Here is a 23,034-nt window from a genome sequence, read left to right as displayed (position 1 = left end):
TTTGTGCGCGTGCAGGCGACACCGACAACACGCTTGAAACCGCATTTTATTTAGTCTATGGTCATTTGACAGTTCACATTTCTGGCGTTGTCGAATTTATCCCGAGATAAACATAAGTTTTATTAACTTTTTTTACTAAATATTGTCAGGAAATTCATTAAAAAAAGATCACGACGAGTCAATTCGCATACAGAGTGGAATTATTCATTCACAATTCGTGGAATGTTGGCTGTACTGTCCGAAAATTCTGACTCGGAACAGGTGTTTTTGAAAGAAATGTGTTGCAGTTCCCATCGTTATTAATTTTTAGTGTCGTGAATAATAAAAAAGTGTATCGATCCGCGTCGGCCGGATCGCACGGTCGCTCGATATTTTGGCTCGGAAGGACGAACTGGACGTCGCTTGGCGTTCGTAAACAACTGATAGAGATAAAGAAGGACGCCACTCTGTCTCCGAGAATCATTTACATGATGAGGTGGTTCAGGCCGGCTGCCGAGGGGTCCAGCTAGGGGCTATGGTGCAGCATCTGAGCGAGCAGTGGGTGATGACCGCGGGCGACCGGTGAGGTGGCGCCGTGGCGAGGATGCCGCACCAGTTCGGCGCGGGCCTGGGCGGCGCGGTGGGCGCGGCGGGGGGCGGGTCGCCGCCGCCGCAGCACGGCGCGCTGTTCCCGCGGTACGCGAGCGCGGCGGGCCCCGGCGCCGGCGCCTACCGCCCCGAGGAGCGCCGCCTTACGCGCGAGGCTATGGAGCGCTACCTGCGAGACCGCGCCGACATGGTTGTCGTTATACTACACGCGAAAGTTGCACAGAAGTCCTATGGTAACGAGAAACGGTTTTTCTGCCCACCACCCTGTATATACCTATTTGGTGACGGCTGGCGGCTGCGGCGCGAGCGCATGCTCCGCGAAGGCGAAACAGAGCAGGCGGCCCAGCTCTGCGCCTTCATAGGCATAGGAAACTCTGACCAAGACATGCAGCAGCTCGACCTGAACAATGGGAAACAGTACTGTGCAGCTAAAACCCTGTACATATCAGACTCTGATAAACGAAAGCACTTTATGCTATCAGTTAAGATGTTCTATGGAAACGGCCATGACATTGGTATATTTAATAGTAAGAGAATTAAAGTAATATCTAAGCCTTCTAAGAAGAAGCAGTCATTGAAGAATGCAGACTTATGTATTGCGAGTGGTACGAAGGTAGCTTTATTCAATCGTCTAAGGTCACAGACAGTATCAACTAGATATCTGCATGTAGAGAATGGGAACTTCCATGCATCATCCACACAGTGGGGAGCATTCACGATCCACCTGCTGGATGATAATGAGAGTGAATCGGAGGAATTTGCAGTGCGGGACGGATATGTACACTATGGGTCCACTGTGAAGCTTGTTTGCTCTGTGACGGGCATGGCTTTGCCTAGGCTAATCATAAGAAAGGTAAGTTGACACCTCTTAATATTTTATTTTCATAGGTTTAGGCTTACATTTATGATGTTAGTCTATTTTTAATACAATACATGACATTTTTTATAAACTTATTACTGTTGTAAATTGTTATAACACTGAGATTTACCCTAATTACTTACACACACAACAAAAACAAAAATGACCTTGTAAACTTAATTTTATTTTACAACATTTTTGTAAGTTGCACTTTAAAGTTTCATGTAAGTGTAAGGGGTAAGTATAATCAAAGCTGATATACATGTGTATCACGAGGAACCCGAAAGATTTTAACCACACATTTCTGAGGCCAAAATAAGGAAAAAATGTTATATGAGTTTAGATCAATTCAGGCAAAATTTTTTTTTTTTTTGTAATGTATTTGTACATTCAAATCAAAAACTAAACAAAACTTGTACCCTAGATCCAATGACCCATAGTCTTAGGTAACAATATATTATTATATAGGCACATAAATAGATAATACATAGAAGACATTCATTAACTTGAGAGTAAATATTTGTGTAATAAATAAATAAATATTATAGGACATTATTACACAAATTGACTAAGTTCCACAGTAAGCTCAATAAGGCTTGTTTTGAGGGTACTTAGACAACGTTATATATAATATATAAACATTTATAAATACTTAAATACATAGAAAACACCCATGACTCAGGAATAAATATCCATGCTCATCACACAAATAAATGCCCTTACCAGGATTTGAACCTGGGACCATCAGCTTCGTAGGCGGGGTCACTACCCACTAGGGGGACCTCGTAGTCAGGGACACTACAGACTAAGCTAGGAGGCTATTAGTATGTAGTAGTCATTATTATATAGCCTATGTATTAAGCATGCAAAGGGTTATCATCAGTGATGGGCTTTTGATTGCCCCTGAATGTCTTATATTTTATAAATAAGCTATTTTATATATATTTTTCAAGCAGTTTAAAAGGTAATTTTTAACGAGTGAGCAATACTAAAAGTTTACGTCCTGTCGGAAGTGTACATTTTTCCGTTAATATAACATTTGCGGTTTAAAAGGTATTATACGTTTAACCGATCAAACTACCACCTTACAACAAATTGATGCAAAGCAATTTGACCCATATTGATTTGTGGTAACACAAGTCAGATACTTAGTCGCTACAACCCAAATTGAGTTAGTGTCACACGTGTGATACTAAGGCACTCCATGGGTTAAAGGTCCATATTACTATTTTAACTTGATATACCGCGGTGTGTCATTTTAAACCCCGATCTATTGGATGCCGCATAGGTAGCATAGCATGCTACTCAGTTGAATCAGTAGAAAAATGTAAGCATTGTACCTAATGGTAATGACTGACTCCTAGTTGTCTCAGTTAAAATAATTGTAAATAAGCTGTAGTACCTATAACCCCTTTCAAGGTAGGCCATAAAATCCCCATATAACTATTGCAGCCTGTAACTTCAGTTTAACGTTCAGTTAAAATATACCTATTTACTTATTTAGCCCTATCCAATCTAATTTTAATAAAAAATACAACAAAACAAAATGAAAGCCCGATCAGAAATATATGATCATTGTCAAGAGGGCGCTGTTATTCTCATGTATAGGGTGACAGTTCAGTTTAGTATGAAAAATTTAGTTCCAATGAAATTCCGCAATATGGAGCGTGATCATATATTTCTGGTCAAGCTTTAATGAAATTGACTTGTCATTCTGTAACAGACAATGACTTTGTTAAAATTTACCGTAGAAGCACTTACTGCTTAATTTATTTATTCAAATACATGTCAAATCGTGACATCCTGTCCATGCAATAAAGTTTACGAATTAACAGTGTACCATGATAGGTACAGATAGATACCTCGTTCAAATAAAGTTTGAATGATGTAGGTAGAAACTTGCACATTGTCAATAGCATTGAAAAAATGAAAAAAAAAATTACGTCGCATAATGGGTACAGGAAAATTCAAACCTTTAAAACTACTTAACAATTAACATACTAGTTTTTTAATTGCAGAGTGGTATAATTATCAAATAAATTCTAAACAAAGACACTATTTTTATTTTATTTTATTTATTACAAAATATATAAACATTACAGTCAACAAAAACCAAGGCGCTTATATACTAGAACAATTATATTTATACATTTAGATATTAACAATACAGTCATAACTAAAATTAAATTAAGTACAATGTCACCATATACATTACATTACAAATTCATGCATTCGTTGTAAATTAAATTAAAATAAAAAGTTGCGAAAACTACACACAATTATTATTTAAATAAATTAAAAGTTTTCGACCAAATCCACCAACACTGACCGCAAACACGTCTATATGTGGGGCGTCGATGGACATGGCATTGAGCATAGCCAGGGCCCTCGCGGTAGGCGCGTTCCTGGCGCGGCGGGTGCGCACTGAGCTCGACGCGAAGAGCCGCTGCGGGCGCCTCGCCGGCAGCGCGCTCAGCCCCGCAGGACAAGGGCGCGCATTCGGCACAAATATACCCAATCTCTCTAGCACATGTGAGTTATTTACTGTACCATTGAGAATTCCATAATAATGGATCAACAGCAGCAGTTTGCGTCTCAGGTTAAGAGTCCTGAGTCCCACCATACCCAGCACGAAAAGAGAGGGATACATATAAGGGTAGTACCCGTAAATTCTCTTGTACATGTATCGCGCAAAACGTCTTTGAACCCTCTCGATCATTAACCTATACTTCTCCTCACTAGGGTCCCAAGTAATGGCTCCAAACTCCAGCTTGCTCCGGACATAAGCATTGTAAAGCAAGCAGTGAATTATACACATTCCCCCCCCCCATATTAACCCATTCCCTACCCTGTGCAAACCTGCCCAGATTATTTGCTTCATTGCCGCACTGCATGGCAAGCAAAATTTATTTTGTTAGACTAAGTAGGAGCCTGAAAAGGGATTGGAACCCCTATCACACAAACGCCGCTTCTGACCAACTTTTTTGCTTCCACAACAGCGAAACCACTGGTTAGTTTACTAATCTTGTTCCTAGATCTGTGTCTGACATCTGTACATTGGTGGAGGTCAGAAGTCAGAATGGCTAGTGAAACTTTTTTGCTCAAAAAAATGCCTGCCGAATAAATTTTCCGGATAATTCTGTGTGTAATATCGTTAAATAATCGTTATTACTATTAGGTTACCTGTAAAACAGTCAAAGTCACAAGATTGGAGACAGGAGGTGGCCATGGGAACTATGTGATAAAAACAACGCCAACGAATTGCCTGTGAAAAGAAAAGTACAGTCAGCGAAAAAAGCTTTTACCATAAACTTATTCTGTTCAAGTCGGTACAAAGTTAAATTAAACTGACTCAAGAATATGACACATCTACTTATCAACTGTACCCTAGGTGTACTACCCGCGTAGCCAACGTGCATATCGCTCACGCTCCGTGGCGAATGAACCGCAAATGTTACAGTCGCACTAGAGAGAGTGTTAGAGAGAGATGACTACGCTACGCTACCGAGCGTTAACGATTGTAACGTTGGCTACGCGGGCTCTGTAATTACACGATACGATATACGATAGCCATTAGAGATCCAATCGCTCCTTTGATAAAATCTGCAACCATAAGTAATGAATCACGTTGCATGAGCTTTTCTGCAAGATTGCGCATTTTAGCGGCTTATTAGCCAGATGCATAAAATAAATAGGCATGTATGTATATAGCAGTTAGACTGCGGAATGGACGCGCGCGATCGGCGCAGCAAGCGTTGAAGCAGGCGGCCCGCTCGCCACCGTGGCTATCGTAAAAACAATAGTCATTCCAGTCTATACTCTTACATTTTGATCGAGTTGTGCGAACTACTGCTCGGGCTGCCCGAGCTTGAATGAATCTGTTTTGGACAACAGCGACCGCTCCGCTTGCCGCGCCGTCGTCGGTCACGTCACGTGCGTCCAGTCCACGGCCTTAAAGTAGCAGAAGCAGCTACAGCTGGCGACGCAGCGGCCGTGTGTTATATTACACGAGCCATTCGGAGCCACTTTTGACCCCCTACGTAAATTATTACGTACGATTATTTTCATAAAATTCATGAATCTGTCTCAACTAGTTATTAAGAAACAAACATCGAAAAATCGGGATTTTTCTCATTGACTGACCTAACATCAATAACCTAACCCACATTCAGACAACTAACCAAGTCAAATCCTGAACTTTAATTGCATCCCAAGTGAACTAAAACTTGGCAACCATACAGATTTAAATTCTTTTGACAATGAGGCATATTATTAATATTGAATTTGGCTCTCATTACACATTTATGTTTTTGATGGGACTTTAACTACCTCACCCGCCTAGCTACTTCTGCTATTGAATCTAACTGTCGGCACAAGTCATTTCTATTTGCAACTTTTAAAGAATATACCTGGGCGACCGAGCTTTGCTCGGTTATAACTATTTATTGTAATATGGTGGTGTATAGGTGATAATCTTAACTATTTTTTTTTTCTAAATTAAACTTGTCTAAAACAATAAAAATTAAAAAATTATATATAAACTTGAACATATAAAAAACAAAAAAAAAAACAAAAGTTAGTCACCGGGTGAGATTCGAACCCGTAACACTGGTTTAGCAGTCCGCGTCTTAACCCGCTGGACTAGACGGACAGTGACTGGCAATACGATATTATTATTATTATTATATCTCCTTGGATTTCACGGGCCTATAAATCCCGGTATTTTGATAGGCTTGCATGGGGATATAGATCCAACACGTAGAGGCCTCTTGGAGAGCTTTAATATCATGTAGAACGCCTGCTGGAACCCGTTCACGGGCGCAACAATAGACACCCATGAACCGGGCGCAACAGGCATTGGGACTATTGTAATAAAGTGAACAGTATAACGGTCTATGGATTGAAAATTGGGTGGACAATGAGACTGGGTTATTGCAAAGACATCCGGACACCTGCCATAACAATGTTTTTACTAGTTATCGAGGCAGGCGGTAACTCGCCGCCCACTAGATGGGCCCCTGAAAATGCCGTCGTGAAGACGACCAGGAGCAACACCGTGTGTGTGAGCGGCTCAGGGGTGTCGAGAGGTGTGCGCCGCTTTCTACCCAGTGGCTGATAACAGCCACTGTGCCAACTAGTGATGGGTAGGACATCAATTTAAAATGAGTTTGTATGAGTACCTCATTCTCTAAAATGAGGTGTTACAATGTCTTACTTCAAATGAGGAGAGGTACTAGCACTTTTGCAGCATCGACTATTCCATCAACTCCAACGGCAGCAAACCATATTTAATGTAAATACATATTTAGGCATTGCTAAACTTCCTTTTAAATATTTACTTGGAGTGCAATTCTGGAGGTTTAAAACAGAACTTTAACAGCAGAAGACATACATTTAAGAATCAAACTAAGGAGTTAAAGTACATACATCCTATTGCAACTTAATTTGATGCTTTTATGAAACTTGTTCTAATTTAGCAGTTTATTATTTTTATTGTTAGATTGTTCAGTATCAATCCTTGCTACTTGATATCATTTTAAGTTTAACATTCATATATTGAAATAAATACTAACCATAAACTACCAAACAAACAATTAACAAACTAAGGAGAACAAATCCAATATTTTTTGTACCATTATTATATAGAAATTACTAACTTACCACCTCATAATTTATCAGTAATAATATCATTGTAATATGATAACAAACGAAAGCCTCAATAACGTTCGCGCGGTAATGCCACCGGCGTGTAATATACACTTGATTTTTGTATGCAAAAGACACAAAGAAAGACCCACAGGTATATTTTATCGCGAAAACAATGTTAATATATTGTTATTTTGGTATAATTATAAGAATGGTCACTGATCACTATTTATAAAACACAACTAAAGATTACGAACAACTTTTTCGAGTTTCTCGTACTATAAATATGTCAAAATCATAAATGATCGAAATACTATACGAAGCACGTTAACAAAAAGTATTACAAATTCAAATCGTTAAAATGTACATGTTTATTTCACCTATACAAATTATATTTACTTTTTTATTAATAAACTAATGTAAAATATCATATTTTGTGTACGCCACTATATTATATTTCAATAATTTAAATAATATTTTGGTCTCTTAAACGATAACTGTTTTTAAGCAAGCTTCGTAAATGCCCAGTGAGACTTGGTTGGCATTTCAATCGCTTATCAAGTAACCATTTCACTGTCCAGTCTAATTGATTCAGATTATACATGACACCAGCAATATGAGTCTTGAGGTCAGGTTATACTGGTATTCGCGTTAGTACAATAATAGCTAACAAATATGGAGGCCTACCGCGAACCACGAAGTTTTGCTTTGCTGTCGCACTTACGTATGAAATTACAAGTGCGACAGAGAGAAAACACTTTCTTCGGTAGGTTCTTTGATGACTTACATTTTTCGCTTTTGACAAGTAACTTAGCAATGCTATAAAATGGCGTAATATGTATGTAGGCTTGCGGACGCTTACGCTTGTTTTCTTTCGTGTTTCATTTTTAACGTATTTTCAATGAGGTGTTATTGAAGCACGGCGCGTGTCTGTCTCACTCCCTCTTTCGGTAAATCTAATTCATTGTTTCATTTTGAAAGGATTTTTGAGGAGATGTCACAGTGAGGCGAGTGAATGGTACAAACACAACGCATTTCTCAGTGGACCTTTTGTCCTTGCAATAAGGTTTGTAGTTGGGCAGTTGATAGTGTGAGGTGTGAGCGATGAATGCGATGACGTCAATGACTCATTTCTTCATTTGAATGTCGGCGAGCACCGAGCGCCTCGCGACTCTCTTGCGAGTTGTGAGGAACGCGAGTGAGTTTGAAAGGCTGAGAGTTTTTTTTTTAATTTGAAGTGTTTGAATGGTTTGAGTGGTAAGAGCTGTGTGTGATGCGCGCGAGTAAATGAGTAAAATTAATTGAGGAGTGATGTATGACATTTATGCGGTGTGAAGTTCTGCGACAATTTAACTAAATGAGTTGTACAAATGAGGTGCCTCACGAGTGAGCAACTCAACACTAGTGCCAACTCGCGTCTTATGCAAGTTTTCACTTCCACCTCTGGAGCATTTAGCTCTAACGACTCATCTCTGGACGGCCAATGAAGGCAAGCCAGAGCTGAGAGTCCTGCGGGTCCCCTTGGTGTCCACTCCGACCGACGAAGACACGCCGGAGACGGAGACCCTGACCGACTCTCAGGAGTACTCGGGTCCGTGGGGTCGTTACTCCCCAACAGCTCGCCACAAGCTGCCCTGCGGGCTTATTATTATTATTATTATGAGCCCATACTGTCCCACTGCTGGGCAAAGGCCTCCCTCTTATTCTTCCATATTCTGCGTCGAAAGAAAAACGCATGAAAACTCGAAAAAAACGCGTTTTCCCAAACATAAGACTAATCTAGATAGATTGTATACCCCCAAAAACCCCCATATACCAAATTTCAGCGAAATCGTTAGAGCCGTTTCCGAGATCACAGATATATATATATATATACAAGAATTGCTCGTTTAAAGGTATAAGATATAGGTAAACTCAGGGTCATAAGCGCTATTCCAAATATTACCATTATGTACGTAACTACGTAGGGAAGGCCATATGCACCTGATCAAATTAGGTGAAGCAATTATTTTAAATAAATTTCCCTACGTTTCGTCGGCCGAGAATACGTTTGTCCCGTGCCATTTTTGAGCAAAATGGTTTTTCAATGATTTCTAAAATAAAAATTATACTATAATTGACACTAATCGGTTTAAAAATTTAAAAATATACAAGTAGACGGTTTATTAGATCCTTTTTTCCTGAATGCCCAACTAAACAATTTTCTGTAAAATTATTTATAGACAATTTTTTTTATCGTTTTACTTATTATTGTAAACTGGATCGTATAGCATTGCGTTTATTGCAATTTCCTGTGTCGCCATGAAATTTTGGATATCGAAGTTTCGTATATACATATTTGCCTCACTCGCTCTCACATATTTGATTGATAGAGTCGGTCCAAGCTAACTACGTAATCTTTGCAATGGCCAAGTGTGGAAGAGTCAGCATTAACTTTTACCCCCGTCTTTTGAGACGTGGTTAATAAAAAAAAACTTACAATCAGACGCATTAAATTTAGCCTTCTTTATAATAACTATTCCAAATTTGAAATCGATTGCGTAAGTAGTTCCCGAGTTATTTAGCAATGTCACAGACAGACAGAGTCGTATCATATTAAGGGTTCCTTTGTTACCTTTGGGTACAGAACCCTAAAAAAGAACTAATTCATTGCATGATCCTACTTAATCAAATATGGCTTTGCGAGACAAAATGCATAGTTACAATACAAAATACTCAAATCATTAGGATCCTATATTATTTGAAGAGTTTGTTTTCAAGTCAGTTGATAATGGGGTACGAAACGAAGCATTATTGTTTAGCGTGAAACAATATAATATATCAAAAATAATTATAGTTAGGCATAGGCTTAGGCGCCCATTTTGAGACACTATGTACGTATCTAAATTCAAGTTACATTTTATCGCAAACGACAGTGACGCAACAAATATCGCAGCAAAGTATCTTCAAACATCGTCAGCTTGTTGGATCTTATCCAGTATTTACTTATCAAAACTGCCGCATTTGGGCCTAGACCACCAGAAGGGTCTTTTTAAAACAAATTTTCTAAACAAAGACTTTTCTTCGCAAACTCGCAAAGCAACGAACGAAATGCGAACGGCTAAGGAGTGGAATTCACTTACTGCAAATCTATTCCCAGTCCACTATAACTTGGATCTTTTTAAATCGAGAGTGAATAGACATCGGTACCGGTGATACCAGTATGAAGTTTAAACTTGAACTAAGAAACGGTATCTGGCAAAGCCAATTTTCCGTAATAAATTTAGGCAAATATGTATCTCATTTCAACTTTTATCTTTTTGTCCTACAGGTAGACAAGCAAATGGCCCTCCTAGAGGCCGACGACCCAGTCTCCCAGCTCCACAAATGTGCGTTCTACATGAAGGACACAGAGCGCATGTATCTGTGCCTATCACAGGAGCGTATCATACAGTTCCAAGCCACGCCGTGCCCTAAGGAGCCCAATAAGGAGATGATCAATGATGGAGCCTGTTGGACCATCATCTCGACAGATAAGGCAGAGTACCAGTTTTATGAAGGCATGGGACCCGTCAGGTGAGTTCTGTACTATAGATAGACATGGCCTTTATAAAGGACATCAGAATAGTAAAGAAACCTTGAACCTGGTATACTTCCCATACCACGTCGACCGTCGATCGTCCATACAAAGACAAAACGATTTTCCACTTCCAAATATTTTCCATTCTCCATGATTTTTTTGTATGTTATTGACACAATGAAAAACTGGGTTTATAGGTTTTTCTTTTTTTTTTTCAAATTATGCAAAACAAAAAAAACTATAAATTTTTTTTTTTTTTTCAAAAAAAAGCGAAACCTATAGACCTAGAATATATTATACTGAAGCGATCGACATCAAAATCAAAGTGATTTGTTAAGATTTAGTTAGTGGAAAACGTTTTCTCCCAAAATGCAATTTCATAGAAACAATACCGTTATTTCGCTAGATTCGAAAAGCTATCCTTCCCTCTTAATCTTAGGCGACCGTGAAAAACGAAATTACTTTATCTCTCTCCTGTATATTCGAGCGACGGAGAGGCAGATAAAGAAATTTCGTTCTTCGCCGTTTCTCGGTGTTGGCGGTAGGCCCTCTGAACATATTTACATGGAGGTCAAATCGGTAGCTTTGAAAGTACTACTTACGGGTCCTTAATGCTGTGAAACTGCAATAAGTCGAGCAAACATCATATATCCTTTTAAAATATGATGATCGCATTAGCAACGCTGCATCACAGCTCATCTGTTGCGTACACGCATTGTCGCTGATACAGGGTTGCCGAGCGTATTAAGATATTGTACTAACAAAAAGAACTAGGTAACAGATGCGATAACTTTCTCCAAACCGTTTGAAACCATCACAATACCTATCATAGAAATGGCTTAAATATCTGCCAACTTAAAAAAAGTGCGACAATTTTACATAAAAAAAAATCATTTTATATAAAGTCTTTTAAAAGCTAAGCATATTTTACAGTCATTTTAGTAGGAACGTTTAGGGTTCAAGCTAATTTGGTTGTCAATACTAACGGTATGGACGGTCCAATGTAAATTGAACCCTAAATGGCTCAACAATTAAAGTCCATGAATACTAGTCTTTGTATCTTTTGACATATGTGACAGACGATTTAGACTAGTATATCGCAGGCCGCACCACATCATACGCAGCACTTGCAATATAATGCGCCACTTTGACTACCTATCGGTATATATTTTTGGTAGGTATACCCAGTTCCAAAACTTTATGAATATATTCATTCATAAAGTGTCCATGCACTTTTGCAGCTCGCTGTACGATTTTCCTGTGTACGATAATTCGTTTCCAGCAATCGCCTTATAACCGGCAACCCTGCTGCCACATGCGCATGCGTCCCGATGTTCCCATGCCTAATTACGAAAACACCGCATTCTCCCACGCTCCGCATACTATTTAGATTACAGCTGTATCGCTGTATCAATAATGGGCGATAACTGGCTGTCAATAATGATTGGCGGAATGCTTCAACAACTTACTTCCCTCTTCCTGTTGTTAACTGAGTTGTTCCTAGGGGGTCGTCCAGAAATCATGTGATCGTTTAGGAGGGGGGTGGGGGTAAGAAAAATATCACGAATGATCACGATGGGGGAGGGGATCAGAGAAGATATCACGTGTATTTTTTTTTCAAAGCGGGAAGCTGAAAACAACAATATTACTCAAAAATGTAATCAGATCAAATACTCCGCTCTATTTTAAATGCGTATTTACCCTTAAAAAAACATTCATCACACCAACTTTAAATAATTAATGTTAAACGGTTTCACAGTTATTTGTTTATTAGCGTCCAATGTGTATTTTTATATGATGTCCAAGCTTGGGGATCTGTACAAGGACCTTTTTTTCTGAGTTGATAAAAGGAAAACAAGGAGAAAAGAAGTGGTTTCAATAAAATTGTATTTACTTATTGTTAGTTATAACTGTTTTACAATTACCTACCTAATTAAGTACTAGGTATATACATTACTCATGTTTTCAACCGCAACTTAGAACTGTCACAATTTGTGGGAGCTATGAGACGTTTTTCCTCAATCATCCGCCATTGCTATCAAAAACGAATATTAAAACGAAAATATATGAAAGTATGTATGTATATAAGTGATGAGCAGTTTTTGTACGCTGCCTGTTTTTGAGAGATAGCATCTTGAACATATACAGTAGAAACGACATTAGATTTGCTTAGCTTCTAAGGGTGTCCGCATCATAATTTTATTATCACGTGATCTTGTGGCAGGGGGGAGGGGGTTGCGTTAAAATCACCAAATATCACCAACGGGGAGCGGGGGGTCAAAAATAGGCCAAACATGATCACATGATTTCTGGACGACCCCTAGTATAAATTTTAATTTGAATTGGAAAACTGATGGTTATTAAAAATTGGCAAGAACCGTAGGTATGGGTCTCATAATTGTAGGTAAATACTAATTATTTACACGATAATATAGCTATTGAATTAAAAATGTTAAAAGCCCACTGTATGCAAAAAACAAACCATTTCATGCCAAAAATGGCTTACATCATTTTGGAAAAGAGCTGATACTTATCAAACGGCTGGATCGATTTCTATTAAAATTAGCTAAGGACTACCGCAAGGAAACTCGCTTCGAAATCGGTCTATCCGTTTGAGAGCTACTATGCCACAGACAGACAGACAGAAAGACATTGGCGTCAAACATAAAAACACCCCTCTTTTCGCGTCAGGGGTTAAAAATGGGGTTGGTTGGTTAGAAGTAATTTGCAGGTGGCACCAGGTTTCACCTGTCAATCCTACGACTAGTGTCAAATTATTTAAGCCAAGTCCCGTAGAACAAAACCACGGGACTATAGGCGGGGGCACTATAACCACTAGGCCCGACAAGTCTTCAAAAATATTTACTGAACTAAAGGAACTTTTTACTATGAATAAGTTTTTAGAAAAAAATAAAACATTTTTAATACAAGCTTTTATCGTTGTCTGTACTCTTCTTACCACAAGCAAATAATAAGAATTGAGACAATTCTAAAAACCCCAAACACAATGACGTGGCGTTGTTTCATCACAGAGTTGCTATGGCCACCTCCTTTCTCCATCATCAGATCAACTCGGTGGTACCATAATATTGCATTCCACCGCTAAACTGGCCCCATTCTTATTGCCCGTAAGGCCCGTCCTTAGATATATAATAATGATACGAACTACTTTGCACATGTGATAGATATATCTTTCGAGAGATATACACCCTTTATGATAATAAATTATTTGTATTTGTATATGCCCGTTCACGCACCGTTTAACGCGTTATGGGGCTTACGCGTTTTCAACGTTATGCCTTTGACCGCCAAAGACGTCAACTGACGCGCGCGGCTACAACCCAAAATCAACCTTCGTACATTTCGACAAGGTTCACGATGACGCGCCGCGCAAGATAAGCGTGTCGTTCAAAAGGTTACCCCACCTAGTAATCTGATGTTATAAACGTACAAAATTTAACTACCAGTAGTTTTTTGTCTAATTATCTATCAATCTAACGCCTTGACATTAAAGGCGTCTTCAATACTTTATAGGTTTTTGGTCGTTCCCATTTACCTGTACTAATTTATAGAGGTGTTGTTATAATTATAGTCATTCTTATGCAGAAACGTAGCGGAAACACGATGTAGGTAAATGAAGCAAAGTGTGGGAATAAATACATGTACGGTTCCCAAAGATGGTGCGACTGATCGTTGTTAAACTTTTACATTGTCAACACACCTCTATGCAACAAAAACTTGTAATAAGTTGTTACAAGTTACTTTCCCAATGAATAAAGACATTGTTTTCCAAAAGTTGTTTGAAAATCTCCAATTTGGTAAATAACATGATAAAATACCGTCAAGCATCTCTTTAACGTCGCTATGCCCTACATACGTCGCTATGCCTATACGTCGTTAGGCATACTAAATCTTCCTATTTTTTATTTCAATTTGTTGTATAGTAAATTGGCTTGATTTTTTTGTTTGAGAAAGCAATGACACAAAACAAATGCTACTTTATCTGTTTTATGAAAGATTCCAATTATACTGAAACAGAGAGTGCATTGTAATTCACATTGGGCCTTACGAGGATAAAAAGCGTCGACTTCAGCCCAAGCAAGCGTTCGAAGATAGGATATGAAAATGAAATACAATGCATGTTCTCGAGGGCGGAAGAGAAATCCGATGAGAACAATACGGTCAACTCAACGGTTAGATTTTGATTATGAGCGCCTTATCCAAAAGCGGATATTTGGTTTGGGGAAGGTTCATTTCGTGATGTCCTGTGCAGGGACAATGGAGTTGTAATACCGAGTGGTATACTCGAGTATATGCGTCTCTGGCCTTATTATTAACATACAGTATTTTTCCAACAGGTCCCCAGTGACACCGGTACCTCTCGTCCACTCCCTCAACCTCAACGGCGGCGGCGACGTCGCCATGCTAGAACTGGCCGGAGACAACTTCACACCATCCCTACAAGTGTGGTTCGGAGACGTGGAAGCGGAGACGATGTACCGCTGTGCGGAGTCCATGTTGTGTGTGGTGCCGGATATATCGCAGTTCAGGGGGCAGTGGCTGTGGGTGCGGCAGCCTACGCAGGTGAGCTCGCTGTCTCTTTCCAACAGGTACCTCTCGCTCCCTGAACCTTGTGTTTCGTGCCGGATATATCGCAGTTCAGGGGGCAGTGGCTATGAGTGCGGCAGCGTAACTCTATGAGCTACCTATCTCTTTCCTCCTTCTCAACTCATAGGCAGTAGCGAGGTCTTTATCTTACAGGTTCCAGGTCAAGACGGTTCATAAACGCTTTCTTCTTTTAACCTTTTTCCAGGCCGCACCAATCTACAAGGTTTTCCCAAAAAAATCAAATGTATTCCAATAAATCCAACTTAGATACTTCATTTGAAGACAAGTAACATTTCCTGAAAGTGTAATCTAATTTGAACCTTAAATCGGAATTCTAATGGCGCGTATGTGGTCGATAAATCGTACTATGCCTGGAAAAGGGTTAAAATATGGCCTCCATCAAATCTGTGATGATTTTGCCAATGTTCAATAGCAAATTTTAAGTGTGCAGTTTTAGTTGTTTTTAGTAAAGAGATAGCTGGATTTTACTAAAAGCCACAATGGATTGCCGGGTGTTGATTAAAACATGGTTAAACGCGGCTTCAAGATTAGTATTTCATTAGCTGCACACTTTCACGATAGTTAAATGCATAATAAGCTATCAAAATTACTTTACAATTACACTTTAAACAACATTAATGAGCAAAACAAAAAAAAAAAATTCTCGATATGTCTTTGCCATCTTGAATCTCAACCACCGGGCTCATATAAACGCCAGTCAAGGCTGTCAAGCCCTCGATAATCGATAAAAAATGTTGTTTTCCGTCATTTTGACATTTGATAGAAAGGGACAAAATTTAACAGAGGTTTGTTAATTTATGTGAATAAGAGAGGTAACAGTCCTCTATCTCTTTAAAACCTCAAAAGTCACTAAGCGCCATTAGCTATGGGGTAGCTGACGTAACTGTCTCTTTTCAACTGGTCCACAGTGAGCGAATGCAAGTCAAATAGATGTGTGATCCAATAAAAATTACGTACAAATGTCCATTGACCAGTGACCACTAAAGCGCATTTAAAAGTACTGAAGTCATTAGGTATACCAATTATTCTTTGATATAGGTATTAACGTCGTAAGTGTTAATTAGAATTATTCTCTTTTGTCCTTGTCTAATAACAGTCATTAATGGCAATATAATTGCTATCAATCATCACAACTTCAGAACAAAGTCGTATACAATGTCTACTGTCCAAGTTAAAAGTTTATTAAGTAGTAGATATTAAGAATCAAAGTTCTACGTAGATGTCATATACGAAAGAAAAAGTGAACGAGGCATCCAGTACCCAGGGCTGGAATCAAACGACCAGGAGCGTACTCTGCATTCGCGGCAGATGCTTCAAACACTCGGACAACCCGAGTCACGGCGGCATGGGTAGAATTTGCTCGAGTACATCGTCGCTTAGCTAACAATACCGCGTAAGTCAAAAATTGGCCAATTGGTCGCCAATTGTATAGGTATGTAATGCAGTTATTTGTCTCTCTTGAAAAGTTAGCCAATCTGACTTGCGCGGTATTGTTAGCTAAGCGACGATATGCAATCTCTTAAAAGCTTGCGCCCTTTGGCCAAAAAATATGGTTCGTCGTACTTTCTATCCGAATCAAAACTCAATTGATAAACAATATTTTGCGACCAGTCTAAGTTTGCTCCGACTTGGCACTTTTAGCACGTACTTTACGTACTTAATAAAACTTGGCGGACTAATCTAAAACTATTTCGAAATATCAAATCATTATTGAAGATTTCTGTACGTTCTAATAGGTATGTTAACCATTCCTAAATATTTTTACACTAACATAATTCGTTGTTTATTCATTTCGTTTTTTGTTTACTTGAACTAAGATGATTAGTTAAAGATGATCAGTTTCCTTCATACGCAATAGCCTCTAGTCTAGCCAATACGGTTCTTTTATAATTTTAAACTCTGTCTAAACCTAATAAGGTGTAAATGTATTGTAGCCGGCCCTTCCCGCGACTATTAGCGCTAATACAGTGTTTATAAGCGGTAATACCGACGTCACGGGATCGAGTTCCCACGGGTGACGCTCGGTCATAATCGACGGTGACTGATGATTTGACAGCGCAGCCGTAGATTGAGGTCGGTTTACACACGGAAACTTTGCTGATTGAAAAATACGTTTAAAGGCTAATTTGAATTTAGCATGCCAATGTTATGTGAGTGATGTAGCCGGCCCTTCTGACTTCTGACGACTATTAGCACTAATACAGTGTTTACAGGCGGTAATGCCGACATCACGGGATCGAGTTCCCACGGGTGACGCTCAGTCATAATCGAGGCGGGTGACGAACGGGTCGCTTAGACATGGCTATCTATATTATTTACTTATTGAAAAATACCACAAAAAGACATGTAAATGACTGCCTTTCCATGCCTTTTTTGTCCACTGGGACGTACGTGTACACAACAACTTACAAGTTTAGGTAATAAGACTATCTAATGTTATCATGCTCAATTTAGCCATGGCTAAAGCATATTTTAAAAGTTTAGCTATTGGTAGGGGAGTATTGTTTTTGTAATTAGAATAGTGATCGTTTATCATATTACAAAGGAAAGAAAAATATAAATAAACAGGTCGCACGCAACACAATAATTTAAATACGGAACAAATCCAGAGTCCGAGCACAATTTAACCATTCACAAACTGTTCGTGTCTGAGGGTCTACCGCGAAACACGAAAATCCAAATGTCCTTATCTGCCTCTCTATCGCTCTTGCCTATTCGAGCGTTAGGATAAAGAAATTTAGATATCTGGGGGCACGGCCGTGCCCCCGCCAAGACGAGACAAAGGGCAAAAGGCAGTGCCTATCTTTTCTCGGCACGTTTCGTCGTATTTTCGGACCCTCGTAGTTTCGGTTTGAATAACGCTAAGGATCTGAAAATTTTAGGGTACTATGTAGTCAGTAGACTTATCAAAAATACCAAGTTTTATTAGGCTAACTATTATACTTTAGATTTTATAGATACCCTAATTTTCACATTTTAATTTTTGAAATCCGTGTCATAGAAAAGATAGACTACTTCCTGAAGTCTTAGAAGGCTGAAATTTGGCATGTAGAGACGGGGCTGTATTCTAACACATATGCTCGAGAGAAATCTGTAACTTTCACCCTGCAACTCCTTAAAATGGGGATACCTAAAATACCTACAAACCTGAAAAGATTGGTTCCTGAAGTCCTAGAATCGTGAAATTTTGTGTGGTAGCAGTGATTGGAATGCTAATAAAAAATCAACAATAAAAAATCCAAAAAAAATCAAAGTGCTGATTTGACCAAGACTTTTACTCCGTTAATCCTAACCCTTTAACTCTATAAATCCTAACTTTACATGCTCTAACTCTATAAAGCTATCATCTTGATCAAACAGTACAGCTTGGCCGTTTCGTTGCTGTGACATAGACATGCTCGTTTTCAACTTTATAACAGCAATGAAACGGCCAAGCTGTACTGTTTAACCAAGATGATAGCTTTATAGAGTCAGAGCTTGTGAAGTTAGGATTTATAGAGTTAAAGGGTTAGGATTAACGGAGTAAAATTCTTGGTATTAAGAGATCTGTTGACTTTAGTGTGAAAACTATAGGCGCTTGTTAGTCTTGGCAACACTTTACATGAAATGTTTTTGGTGGGATCTGTTTTTCGCGGCAAGGGCTCTGGATTTTAGGCAAATTGAACAGATTTGTAAACTACATTTAGGAAAGTTGCCAAGTACATATACAGCTACTGCCACATTCCCGTGTGCCATTAAGATTTTGGAATATAAATTAGAATATTGTGTTTTGACTCTTTACTTTATCCTCAAAGTCAAACGGGGCTTACTAACTTCTTGTGATTCTAAATGAGCGTGACTTACTTAGAATAATAAATCAAATAAGTAATTACAGCGTAAAAACGCGATGGTCACTAACTTTAATAAATGATGGAAGGTGAGGCGTGACGCACTTACCATATTTATGTATTAGTTCTGAATCCAGGCACTAGGTCGTCTAGGTTTCCTCGTATTGAAAGATAATTTTCAAAGTACTAAATTTATAGTAATATTAAAATCAACCTTTCTATGCACTGTATCCGCCTCCGATTTCATTTATTGTGATATATGTTAGACAGTAGTCTAAAATAACAACAGATACGTAGTTTTTTTTAACTGCCGATACTTAGCGTATTGGGAGATATTGTCCTCAGCATAGTACTGAAAAGTGACTAAATCATCTAACTTCTGTAGAGAGTTGTATTCAAGCAAATTGTTAGGTAAGGTAGAGTCTGTGAGGAAAGAGAAGAGTCGTGGATTGTAAGGGATCCACATTCTACGACTCTTGTCTTTCCGCACAAACTAATTACTGGTTTGGTTATATGTTTGAGAGGGCGTCGCCATATGATGAGCTGGCGAGGGCATACATTTAGTTAGAAATTTTCTTCTCTAGCGTCAGTTATATCAAAGCATATCATAACTCTTGTCTCGCTCTACTTCAGGTGCCCGTGTCCCTCGTCCGCAACGACGGCATCATCTACGCCACGGGCCTCACGTTCACGTACACCCCCGAGCCCGGGCCGCGCCCGGCCTGCGCGCCCGTCGACGACGTCATGCGCCCCGAGGCCGCCGCCACGGCCTGGCACCATGAACCGCACGCGGGGCATCCTGCGCATCCGGCCCATGCGCTGCAGTAACAAACTATTGCCCCTTGCGACGGCTGCGCGATGAACGTCGTACGTGGAATAAGACTCTGGTAGAAAGCATCCGTCACAAAGGATCGGCTAAAAGCCTTTGCAGGCTTGGCCGAGCTACGACACGGCCAATCTGCCTGAGTGCGACCCGAGGTGTACAAAAAGAATCAAGATAGAATTCTCGATTCGGTGAGTGAATTACGAACATTATAAAGTCCATTCCAGCTGTTTTCTTAGATTTGATAAACAATTTAAATGCACATAATCAGGCTTAAACAGTCGCATAGTTTACGATTCGTTAACGTTCAAATGTACTGCCATTGTTGCATATTTTCGCGATTCGCGAGCTGTTTTAGCCAACAAAATGCATTTTAATTTATAAAATTGTTTACCAAATAAAACTTGTAAGTGATGTAATATTGGATGGACTGTAGTTAGTTTCGATAGTGCCTAGAAAGCTTTATTATTGATACGGAGTCCACGTCGAACGCTTCGCCGACTGTGAAACGACGTGCCTCATATGTAACGTTTTTTTATTAATTATTATCGAGATTATCACACCAAAATGATATGTTAAGGTCAGATTATTTCTGCGAGACTCGGTCGAGCTATTACTATAATCTTTACAGTGCGTCAGATGTTACCACATGTCTATAGCCAAGGAAATGACACCACGACCTGAACTATATTCTAACATCTCAGGTACTGTAAATAGTGATGTCATAATAAGGACAAAGCTAGTGAAACCAGCTCGATAAACCTAGTAGTTTGAACGTTTAGAATGATTTTGATTAAGATATTTTCTTTCAGCTAATATGCACTTTGTTGTTTGTCAATAAGACGCCACTGAAAAAAATCGCCCTTTATGACAATCAACAAATTTATACTTGTTCATGAGAACACGCTGACTGCAATGTGTTCAGCCGCTCACTCTTTGCCTATCACCAGTGGCGTAGCTAGGCGTGGGCGAAGTGGGCACTCGCCCACGGCCTCGCGCTTAAAGGGGCCTCGCGGAAGGCAACACTTTATTATCTTGGGAATACACATTGAAAGAAAAGGGCCTCGCAGATGCGACTTCGCCTACGGCTAGATTAGTTCACTCTACGCGACTGCCTGTCACAAGGCATCCCCTATATTATACAAAGACATTTCAAACAATTTGTCAACTGTATACTTTTGTGTAATCCAAGCTTATATTAAGTCAATGAAATAGCCGCTTGTTTATGGAAGTTAGTTCCTACACTGGCATTTAACAATTGCCAATATAAAATTAATGTACGTATCGAAACGTGGAAGATCTCTCTGCTCTTAGATTTGTTTCTTCGGGGCCAAATAGCTGTAATCCATGACAAGTCATTCAGTATGTTGTAATGATTTTGATTAGTATAACATAATTTTAATATTTGTGTTGACGGTGATATGTGATGGGAAATTAAACGCGCACGCTTACAAAGTTTATATCTAACAAATAACAACGCGACGCCAAATAAGTTCAGTTAGGTTATTTTATATTGTCTCTTTGCACAATTTGTTTCATTCAACAATAGACAATACAATTATAGAACCGAACACAAGCGGAAAATATGTCTTGGAGCAGTTTCAGACCAACTAACTAGATTGTCAAACCACAACATTAAATAATTGATAATCCAGTTCCTACAATTCGTACGGCGCCGACGGCGCATTCTATTTAGTTCGGCTATATTTTTCTATTGTGTGAGCTACTGTAGTTGTTTTGTCTATGATTCAAGTCAATTCCAACTTCACTTTAGTTTACTGCTAAGATGCTTTAATAAAATATTGTTGTATACAACCTCAAAGACGCCGGAGTTGCAATATTTGTCATTAGTGCACTGAATATCTCATTTTACGGCAACCGATAGTTATAAAATGCTCTAAGAATACTTGTATTAGATTTTAATTGTAATCAGTTTGTTAAATTATTTGCACTCGCCCAAGGGCTCGCAGCAAGCTGATACGGCGTAATGTATTATAAAATAACCGAGACTTTAAAGAACAAATAGATAGTTAAGCTAGTTTTAGTACATAGTACAGTTTCGTATTGTTTAAAAACACAAATTGAAATTATATTTATTTTTAATCCAATTTAATTTTGTAGGAAATTTGTGTGGAAAATTCTGATTCGATGTGTATTATTAAGCAAAAGTGTGATTTCCAACATTCCATTCGGAAAGTGTAATATTGAAGTACAAAAAATAACAATATTTTTGTAGCACAACATTTGATTATCGAGATAATTTTATGGAATTGGTCGTACAGTATTACAAATACGTTAGAGTTAGAGATTGGTATAATTAAATAAATACGCAGTAATTACGTCAATTCGTATGAGATGGTCGATTGTCTTTTTAAAACGCTGTTTACTCGTGAGTTTTTATCATTTTACATTTGGTAATTATATATTTGAAAATTCGTGTTTAAACGAACTGCTCGTGTATAATAAAGTACCCACTATGAATCGAAGCGGTGGATTTGAAATATAAATATTTTTAATAAAACTGAATTTAAATAAAAAACTACACTTTTTATTATCTACCACACATGGTCCGCTATCGCCGCGCTTTGAGTTGTTCCCACTTCCCACGTACTTCTGTACGAGCACTAAGACATTAATTCTTATTGTCTAATTAAAGCTAAGGTCAAGTAATTATGAATCGGCGTTAATCGAGGAATCAGTGCTCGGTGTGGGAACGTCTTCAAAAAACTCTTCACATGATAATAGCGTCTTCCCCTACATACCGTTCCGCTCCGCTGGGACTGACCTCAGATAATTATCATAAGTTTATACCCATTCGCCATTGTTCGCTGAGATTCAGAATAACTCGTCCACTAATATTTATAAGAACGCTTGTTTCCGGGGTTCGTTAGGCAGCTAAAGAGCCTGAAGGCGGGAGTCATTTTGCTAATATGCCGCGGCAATTTCTAGTGAAGCGATCAATAGAAAATTGCTTTGAAATTGCTGGTTACAATGTAGCAGATAGATTAATTAGTTATTATTGCAATTTAAAAGCACCTCTTTTTAAATTTTTTTTATTACCTAAATAAAAAAAAAAGTACTTTAATATGAAAAAAAAAATAGG

At 38.8% G+C, this 23,034-nt stretch overlaps 1 protein-coding gene across 1 annotated transcript; it reads left to right on the top strand.

Annotated features, from left to right (window-relative positions):
• The first annotated feature begins 17 nt into the window (after nt 1-17).
• Nucleotides 18-22,470, top strand: LOC133518044 (suppressor of hairless protein). Its single transcript, XM_061851605.1, has 4 exons — nt 18-1,441; nt 10,404-10,648; nt 15,011-15,236; nt 19,742-22,470. The coding sequence occupies exons 1-4, from the start codon at nt 584-586 to the stop codon at nt 19,934-19,936; spliced, it is 1,524 nt and encodes a 507-aa protein (XP_061707589.1). The 5' UTR covers nt 18-583; the 3' UTR covers nt 19,937-22,470.
• Nucleotides 22,471-23,034: the final 564 nt, after the last annotated feature.

This window comes from Cydia pomonella, chromosome 5, assembly GCF_033807575.1.
Source record: "Cydia pomonella isolate Wapato2018A chromosome 5, ilCydPomo1, whole genome shotgun sequence".
Classification (NCBI taxonomy): Eukaryota; Metazoa; Arthropoda; class Insecta; order Lepidoptera; family Tortricidae; genus Cydia; species Cydia pomonella.
Note: the sequence above shows the minus strand (reverse complement) of the source record. Positions and strands in the feature narration are given on the sequence as shown.

Excerpts from the sequence above, each read along its gene's own strand:
- LOC133518044 (XM_061851605.1), top strand. The coding sequence starts at position 584 with ATGCCGCACCAGTTCGGCGCGGGCCTGGGCGGCGCGGTGGGCGCGGCG. Across the intron at positions 10,649-15,010 it reads GAAGGCATGGGACCCGTCAG|GTCCCCAGTGACACCGGTAC; the intron begins GTGAGTTCTGTA and ends TTTTTCCAACAG. Across the intron at positions 15,237-19,741 it reads GGGTGCGGCAGCCTACGCAG|GTGCCCGTGTCCCTCGTCCG; the intron begins GTGAGCTCGCTG and ends GCTCTACTTCAG.